The sequence below is a fragment of the Coenobita brevimanus genome, chromosome 103 (genome assembly GCF_032717465.1).
Source record: "Coenobita brevimanus isolate Jiangsu-jjx chromosome 103, ASM3271746v2, whole genome shotgun sequence".
In the NCBI taxonomy this organism is placed as follows: domain Eukaryota; kingdom Metazoa; phylum Arthropoda; class Malacostraca; order Decapoda; family Coenobitidae; genus Coenobita; species Coenobita brevimanus.
Genome location: NC_137056.1, coordinates 31,178,332 through 31,187,597, shown reverse-complemented (window position 1 = coordinate 31,187,597; position 9,266 = coordinate 31,178,332). Strand labels below are relative to the sequence as shown.

The window sequence follows — 9,266 nt, the reverse complement described above, 5'->3', positions numbered from 1 at the left end:
CTTCCATACGTTAGAGTTGGTATCACAATACTGTCATGTAGTAACTTTTTCACTTCCATGCTCACTTCCCTGTTTCTTACTGCTTTCTAAGAACCAGCAGCCTTTTTTCCCTGCTGTACCCTTTCAAGCACTTCACCTTCCAAACCTCCATCCTTACTCATCACACTACACAAGTACTTAAAAGTACTTACATTTTCCAATTCCTCACCATCCAACCTCGCTGTACATTCACTGACTTCACCTCTCTCAGAGACCATCACTTTACTCTTCCCTACATTCACCTTTAGATTCCGTTTCTTACACACTCTCCCAAACTCATCCACCAAGCCTTGCAGCTCCCCTTCGTCTTCACTCAACAACACAGTATCATCTGCAAACAACAGTACAGGGAGTTTCCAAACACTATCCTCTCTCACCAGGGCCACTCCAACATCCACTACCCTACCTTGTACCTCTTTTATTACCCCATCCATGTACAGATTGAACAACCATGGAGACATGACACATCCCTGTTTCAACCCAACTTTCAAAGAGAAAAATTCACTTAGTTCACCATCCACACGCACTGCAGCCTTCGCACCATCGTACATACTCTTCACAGCATTCAACAACTTCCCATCTACTCCATATATTCTTAACACTTTCCACAATCCTTGTCTATCCACCCTGTCATATGCTTTCCCCAAATCCATGAAAGCCACATACAACTTCTTTCCCTTCTCTAGAAACTTTTCCACTAAAGATGTAAGAATGAATATCTGATCTACACAACCTCTTCCCTTCCTAAAGCCTCCCTGTTCTCCAACTAATTCCTCTGTTCTTTCTCTAACTCTGTCAATAAGAATCCTACCATACACTTTTCCTATTATACTAAGAAGACAAATGCCCCTATGATTACCACACACTTCTTTTTCCCCTTTTCCTTTGTACAAGGGAATAATTATACCTGACTTCCAGTCCTCCGGGACTCTACCTTCCTCCCAGGCCAATCTGCACATCTTCCACATCCATTCTACTACTATCTCTCCCCCATGCTTCAACATTTCACCACACACTCCATCAATTCTTGGGACTTTCCCCGATTTAACTTTCTTCATTGCTTCCACAACTTCTACTGATTTCTTCCTGTCTTCTCACCTCCCTCCTTCTCCCAGCCATTCCCCAGCCACTTATACTCGCATTACTTCCATCCTCTATGTTCAACAATTCCTTAAAGTGTTCTGTCCATCTGCTCACTTTTTCTCCCTTCTCCACTAGTAATCTACCATTTTTATCTTTCACTCCCCTGCTAACCTCACTTCCACCCTGTCTTACTCTCTTCACCTCTTTCCAGAACATTTTCTTACAGTCCCTCCACTTTACACTCAAATTCCTTCCAAATTCCTCATCCACTCTCTTCAGAGAAATTTCCTGTGTAAAAAATACAGGTTCTCTCTTCATCCACTCTCTTCTTACTCTCTCTTACTAATCTTTTCACCTCTCTCTCTCTTTCTACATATAACTCTCTCTTCCGCCTCTCAACTTCTTCCACGCCCCTATTTCTCATCCATTCATTGTATGCTTTCTTCTTTTGTGCCACAGCCTGTCTCACCTGTTCAGTCCACCACTCTGTTCCTTGCGCCCCCTTCCGTCTTCTCTTCCTCCCACGCACCACATCACATGCTGCCAATATTTCTTCTGTAAATATCCTGCACACACCTTCCACATCCCCCATCTGCTCCAATTCATATTTGCTCAATTGTTCCTCCACTTCTCTCTTATACTCTCCCTTTTTCTCATCCTCTTGTAACCTTTCCACTCTCCTTGCAACTACTCCTTCCTCTCGCCTTTTCCTTCTTCTATTTCTCCATCTTACATGGATCCTAATTCTCACCACCACCAAGTAGTGGTCAGAAAGTCCACTCCCCCAGCCTCTATAAGCTCTTGCATCCATTACATATCTTCACATCCTTTCATCCACACACACAATCAATCATTGCCTTCTTTTCATTCAGTTCACCACCCACCCTTCTTATCACTCGGCATGTATACCTGTGGATCATTTTATGCCTGAAGAGGGTATTGGCTATCACCAACCCCCTCCCAGCACAAGTGTCCACCAACGCAGGGCCATTCTCATCTATCTCAGCAGGCACACCTCACTCACCAACTATTCGATCCACCTTCACATTCCCAACTTTACCATTCATATCACCAATCAAAAACACTCTCTCGTTCCTTCCAAACTATTCCATGGACACTTCCACATTTGTACAGAACTCTTCTCTCACTCTGCTAGCACGATCTTGCGTCGGCGCATACACACACATAATCGCCCACATTTGTATTCCAACTTTCAACCTTACCCACACAATCCTTGACCCAAGTGATCCATACTGTCTTATGCTCTTCTTCCATCTTTTACTCACAACTATACATACTCCTTCCTTTGCCCTCCCATTCTCACCTACTCCTGCACGTATACCCCATCCATACTCCCATTCTCTCACACTTTCTCCTCTCCATTTTGTTTCAGGTATTCCACATACATCGACTTTCGCACCCTCAAGCACCTGGACAATCTCTCTCTCTTTCACCTCATCATTTGCTCTTCTTACATTCCATGTTGCCATTACCAAGTCCTTTGTCCGGTCCTGGGTCGTCATCGTTTGGTCAGTCCTTGTCCGAGGCTTCTTGTTTGTCTTTTTAGTTAGTTGTTTTCCGGTGAGGGGCACTGATCCTCCGCCAACCCTTTTAGTCGCCTTTTACGACAAGCAGGGATACTGGGGGAGTGTTCTTGAAAAAAACCCTACCCCCAGGGGCGGTAAAGCTCCTTGAAATTTTTTCAAAAATGGCATTCAGTTTTTGGCTATTGTCTTGAAAACTACAAATCATATCACAACCAGATTTGTCTCTTTAGAAAGCTGATGAAATTCTCTATCAAAACTTCTAATAACATTTTCCTGTATGATGGATAACATTCGAATGGTGATGTTGGGAAGTGAATGTGACATAGCATAATGTTTATTCACGGCTGCCTAATGTTGTTTTATTCGTGTTTTTCTTTTTTTTGGTGGTGCTTATCAGCTAGAACAAACATCAATGAATAAGATGATATAGGTTTCATGGCAGTATATTGATGTTTGGGTGACGAAAATAAGGAGAGAATACGTGTTATTTGCCGCGCACGGGCAGCTGGGCCGGGCAGCTTCACAGAAAAAATCATGCGCCGGAAAACTTACTGAAACTTATCGTGCACGAGAGTGTTAAAGACCTAAGGATGAATTTCTGATCTACACAACCTCTTCCCTCCCTAAAACCTCTCTTTTCTTCTCTAACTAATTTCTCCGGTATTTCCTTAACTCTGTCAATAAGTTTCCTACCATATACTTTTACACTACGAAGACAGTTTCCTCTATGATTACCACACACTTTTTCCCCATTTCCTTTGTACCCTACCAAGCATTAAAGGTAAATATAATGCATTATTTACATGTTTTTTCAATGTTCAAAGGTTTGTTTCGTAGGAGGGACGCAGGGCACTCAATACTTCTGACGAGCACTGTATATATATATATATATATATATATCATCATCATCATCAGCCGTTTGAGTATCCACTGCAGGACTGGCCTGTCCTGACCGAAGTAGGGACGATACAGCCTATGTATCTCTACCAAGTGGCTTAGGATGTCTGGTAGAGATTGTATGTAGGGTGAGAAGTGCTTGTAAGTGTGATTGTAGTGTTGTAGTGGCTTTGGGTGTGTGTGTAGTCTGTGAGCCAAGTGTAATCAGCCCATGCAAGACGACTGGGTGCAAACATACTTTGCAGTATGTGACACTGGTTCAACAACAGCACCCCTGGTGTCCGCCAAAGCAGTACATGGCCGTGAGAACGCTTCCAAAGTTTATTACCCTGGCGGGGCGCGAACCTTGGCTCTCCAGTGTACGAAAACGCACACTTTACCACTGTACCACAGCGGCTCCATATATATATATATATATATATATATATATATCTGTATATAGATAGATAGATCTGTAATGTATATATATATATATATATATATATATATATATATATATATGGATATCTATCTATATTGTATATACAAGTAATCCCTCAATTATCCTATATAATGGAGCCAAAGGCATGTCAGGGTAGTGGCAGTGTCTGGATAATGAACAGTATTCCCCTACTGTACCCAGACCCTACTTATACCCAACCTCCAACCTATACCTAACTTATTTGTACAGTGCCTCTGCATACTTTGGGAGTGTTTTCCAGTCATTCAGGTGTATTTAGACATCAAAACACACATAGGAATATCGAAAATAATTTTTAACCAAGAAAACCTTGCAAAAATACATTGAAAACCAAAAAACACCCTACAGTACCCCTCCCAATTTTTTGGTAGTGTTTTTCCGTCGTTCTGCCTTATTTAGACATCAACACACACGTAGGAATTTTGAAAATAACTTAACCAAGAAAACCATGCAAAAAAAAACATTAAAAATCAAGAAACACCCTACCTATACACTACTGTACTGTATATACAGTATCCCTCCTAATTTTGGAACTGTTTTCTGGTCATTCTGCCATACACTGTATTTAGACATCAAAACACACAGAAATATCTAAAGCAATTTTTAACACCAAGAAAACTATGCAAAAATAATACTGAAAACCAACAAAACACCCTACCTATACAGTATGTACAGTACCCCTCCCAATTTTGGCACTGTTTTCAGGTCAGTCGGCCATGGGAATATCCTAAATAAATTTAAACACCAAGGAAACTATGAAAAAACCAAAAGTTCCCAGCCAAAAAGCATTCAGTTGGGGTACTTACTACCCAGTGCACCGCAAACAGGCTCCGTAACCCACACACCTCCAGTAGGTGTACAGTTGTCCCATGTGGTCTACTGGCTAACCTTTGCATTTAGCAATGGTCAAAGAACTCCTCCTCCTCCTCCCCCTTCTCCTTTACCTGCTGGAGCTGAGCGATGAGTGGTGATGTGTGGTGCAGCGATGGTTGCCTACCTGCCTCAGGAGGCTCCAAAGACAGCCGCAAACTTACTTCCAACGGAGACTCAACGGCTGTTGATGTGCTTGGTTGCGGGTCCGATGGTGAAGGTGGGAAACGAAGTGGTGGTGGTGAGAATGGGCTGGCACCCGTGGGGGTCACAGGCTTGAAGAAAGAGTCGATCCTGGTTCGACAATAGGACCGACAATTCTGCCAGAGGATGACAGCTTCCCTGACTGCCCACAGCTCTGTCACCAGGCTGAGTGGCGCAAACACTCTGCCACAGTGCTGGTATTCGGCATGCTGCAGCACCTCCTCCAGACTGACACATAGGGCACTGAGACGAGGGAATGGAGTTGCTGGGGGGGGGGATGTGAGTCAGAGTCCTCATCCTTGTCCTCGTCGGTGTTGCTGTCCTTTTTCGTGCCCGCGGAAGCTGCAGTGGCGATCTCCTCAACAAACGTGGTATTACCAGGATCGCCACCGTAATTGTCCAGCCAATCCCTCATGTTGTCGACATCCACCTGCTCTCCTTTCGAAGACAGCAGTGGAAATCATCTACATCAAACCCCTCAAAGTCGTGCTTGGTTTTGATTCCCTGGAGGAGACAGGACCATCCACTTTCGATGGTTTTCATGGAGACTTCCTTCCACGCATTCACTCAGTTGAACGGTGCAGACTTCAGGTCATAACACTGAAGATTCTGCAAGGTCTGCTCCCCACGTATGCCCTTGGCCGGTTCCTCGTCCTCCATCCTCACCATCACTTCATTCAGGAACCTCCACCGGTACAGTCTCTTTGCAGCCACGATAACACCCTGGTCCATTGGTTAAATCAGAGCAGTCGTATTAGGTGGCAGAAACATTCACCTAATGCGCCCATCATCAGCAGCCAAATCCATCTCAAATGGATGCACAGAGGTATTGTCCAGGAGCAGGCCGCTAGTGATACCAAGGACCTCCGTTTGAAAACAGATAACCTCCTTGACGAAGTGTCTGTGGAACCAGTCTCTGAAGATCTTGGCAGTAAACCAGGCCTTCACAGAATGTTACCACACAACAAGCAGGCTGTCCATCAGCCCACGGAGACAACGTGGTTGTTTTGCACGCCCAACAATAATGGGTTTGAGCCAGTGCGTCCCATTAGCATTAGCACCACACAAAACAGAGAAACGCTGTTTGGATAACTTTCAACCAGGCACAGTCTTCTCCTTCTCCTCTGCAAGGGAGTTGGTGGGCAATCAGTGGTAGAATAGACCAGTTTCGTCAGCATTATAGACTTGACCAAGGGCAAGGCCTTCGTCCTTGACCAGGCTCTACATTTTCTGGGAAAACAGGTCATCATCCTCCGCAGCCATGTCCAAGGCCTCACCATGTGCCTTATGGCCCTTAAGTCCATGGCGAAGCTTGAAATGAAGGAGCCCTCCTTCGGAATCCTTGAAGTTGTGTACGTTATGCAGGCATGCAAACTTCTTGGCTGCAACCTTCACCTTGTTCCCACGACAAGTACACACGGACCACGTTGTGGCGAAAAAACAACAACGTCAACCTGTCAGTAACAGCGTACCAGGCCTGGGCCACGACTCTTCTGTCACCCGTATGTGTGCTTTCGCCGAAGGCTTGTCCGTACTGCGTAAGCTTGTTGCATGACTTTTTGATATCAAACAGAGTTGAAAGGGCTAGATAATATTCCCGCAGAATGCCTCCTGTGGCCAGCCCGCGTCAACCTTGCTTTATATATTATGCTTCTTCTCCAGAGTCAAAACCATCCTCTTCCACTTATCAGGTGGTGATAGGGCCATCATCACACACACAAGAATGCAACAGAGGACGGCCACAACCTGAAGACGGTAGAGGACCATCACAAATGCAACTGCATACGCAGCCATACTTGCAACCGTGACTGCTCACGGGGGAGGCAAAGGTGGGAACTGAGGTGCGGCTTGTAGGCCGGCAAGCAGTACAGCACTGCCATATCACACCCCACGCGTGCATCCGAGCACAGAGGAAGCAAAATGCAGCATACTGACATCTGCATATTAGGTTCACTTCTGTTTGCCCAGGCAAGGGTTATCACATGACAGCAGCAGTGGATTACCAGCACATCACTGCCTCAGGCAGTGTATGACTAATGCGGCTTGCCAGGCAACTCTGACCATTCGGTAGGGAAGCGGACTGGCTTGTGTGGTGGGGAGTTTCACACTAATACTGGTGGCCTGGGGACTCCCGCCATGTGGTGTAGAGGCAGATGGGCCCTTTTACTGTACATTTGCTTGTGGCTTGCATTCAGTGTTACATGCCTGGTGGCCATGCAGAAACACAACTCCCGGTGATCAGGCAACTTTGGACGTATGGTAGAGAGGCGGACAGTCGCTGTCACTGAACATTTATTTGTGGCATGTGGTCTGTGTTCGATGCATGGTGGCAGTTGAGAAAGGCTTAGCCCAGTTGCCATGTAACTTTGGACATTCGTTTGGGATGTGTATGGACGTTTTGACAGTGCTTGTTGATTACAGTTGTATTACTCGGGTGCTGGAGTTTCATTGGGAGTGATCGGACCAGCGAATGACTTTGGCCATTCAGTGCTGGGTCGGACGAACATTTTAACTCTGGTTGTGGGTTACGGCTTATTTCCCGTTCACGGCTCGAGTTCAGCAGCCACGATACTGAATGTTTGAACATGTCAGCTGGCAGGCCGAAGTTCTTGGGGACTTTTACGTCCAGATGTTAGCAAGCAAATTCGGATAATGGTTTAATAGAGCTAAGGTCCAGTATCCGGATAATGAACAGGTCCAGATATTGCACGTCCGGATAAATGAGGGCTTACTCTATATATATAGTCCGCAGAAAATCATAGGGAAATTGCCTTTTACAGTACTTTTTCAGCCTGATGAAGCTGATTTGCAAATTTTTTCAAGTTTAGACAGTTGTAAGAAAGTACTGTAGCTAGTTATGAAAGTACTGTAGCTAGTTATGATATTCTGGAACACATCCCTGACTTACTATGAGGACTGAGTAAGGGCTGCCTTTTATATTTATGACAGTAGTATACAAAATTTTTTACATTTTGTACAGGACTGGAGTTGCCGGAGTGGTCAAGGAAGTCAGTGTTGGGATTGTATGTGCGTACTTTTGGCTGCAACATGGCAGAGGCAGAAGTAGAAGACCTGGGTAAATACAGATGCCTGTCAGAACTATTCCGCCGGCCTTTAAAGGCAGGTGTGCGGCCAGTAGACCCCTCTGCCCCTGTGGTTAGCCCAACTGATGGCACCATACTCTCCTTTGGCACAGTCAGCTGTGGTCTTCTGGAACAGATCAAGGTAAGGCTGCACATGTGATGCTCAAATGTTGTGTAAATTATGGGATGTGTGTGTGAGCAGCATGGTTTAAAGAGTAAAGTAATGGTTGTTAAGAGAGGAGGCAACCCTCAGTGTGATGTGCTGGTGAATGGAGGGAGACTTGAATTGACAAATGAGTTTAAACACTGTATTGCAATAGTAGAAAAGAGAGGTAAATGTGCAATGGAAGTGGAAAGTAGGGTGTCTTCAGCAAGAAAAATGGTTGGTGATGTGGATGTGAAAGCTTGGTATGACTTGAGTGTGAAAAGCTAGGAGTAAAATAATTGGGACTGTTGAGAAATGTATGGAGATTGATTAGAGTAGCTAAAATGGAAAATAATGTGATTCACAAAAAATGTTCAGTGAAGAGGCCTCTTGATATTAGGGTACCGGTACATAGAAAAGTATGCTAAATGTGGAGAGACTGGATTTAGAGACGAAGGTGTGATGGGTTTGGCTTGATAGCCATAAGTAATCCCCAGAATGACACTGTTTGGCAGCTGTATTTGAAGCTGATGTAATAAGAAAATTAAGTAACATACTAATTTACGTACAGTATACAGTATATAGGGTGTTCTTGGACCCCTCTGACAGACCTTCAGGATCAACTTAATATGCAGGTATCAGCACACTTCATTCTAGACAATTTTCTTAGATAGTACTTTGCTAATGAGAGAGATAGTTTAAGAAATGTAGTGGATCTTTCAAGAGCCAAGGATGAAATACATAGGTGACCATTGTATCACTGGTACCTCTTCACTTCCACCCCGCCTCTCTCCTCTGTCTGACAGTTTTTGGCCAGGGTATAGTAAGGCTGCATTCATTGATCATACATTTTGTGGGCATACAGTGGTCGATGTTAGTCAGAGTATATTGTGCAATTACGTATAAATGAATGTCAAAGTGGAAAAATGTCGTACACT

General features: G+C 44.5%; 1 protein-coding gene across 1 annotated transcript in view; it reads left to right on the top strand.

Moving 5' to 3' along the window:
* The window catches only part of Pisd (phosphatidylserine decarboxylase), a 39,491-nt gene that overhangs the window by 6,991 nt on the left and 23,234 nt on the right, over positions 1–9,266 (top strand). Inside the window, exon 2 of the mRNA XM_080285010.1 lies at positions 8,081–8,325. Within this exon, the coding sequence (XP_080141136.1) occupies positions 8,081–8,325 (245 nt within the window). The remainder of the gene's footprint in view (positions 1–8,080; positions 8,326–9,266) is intronic.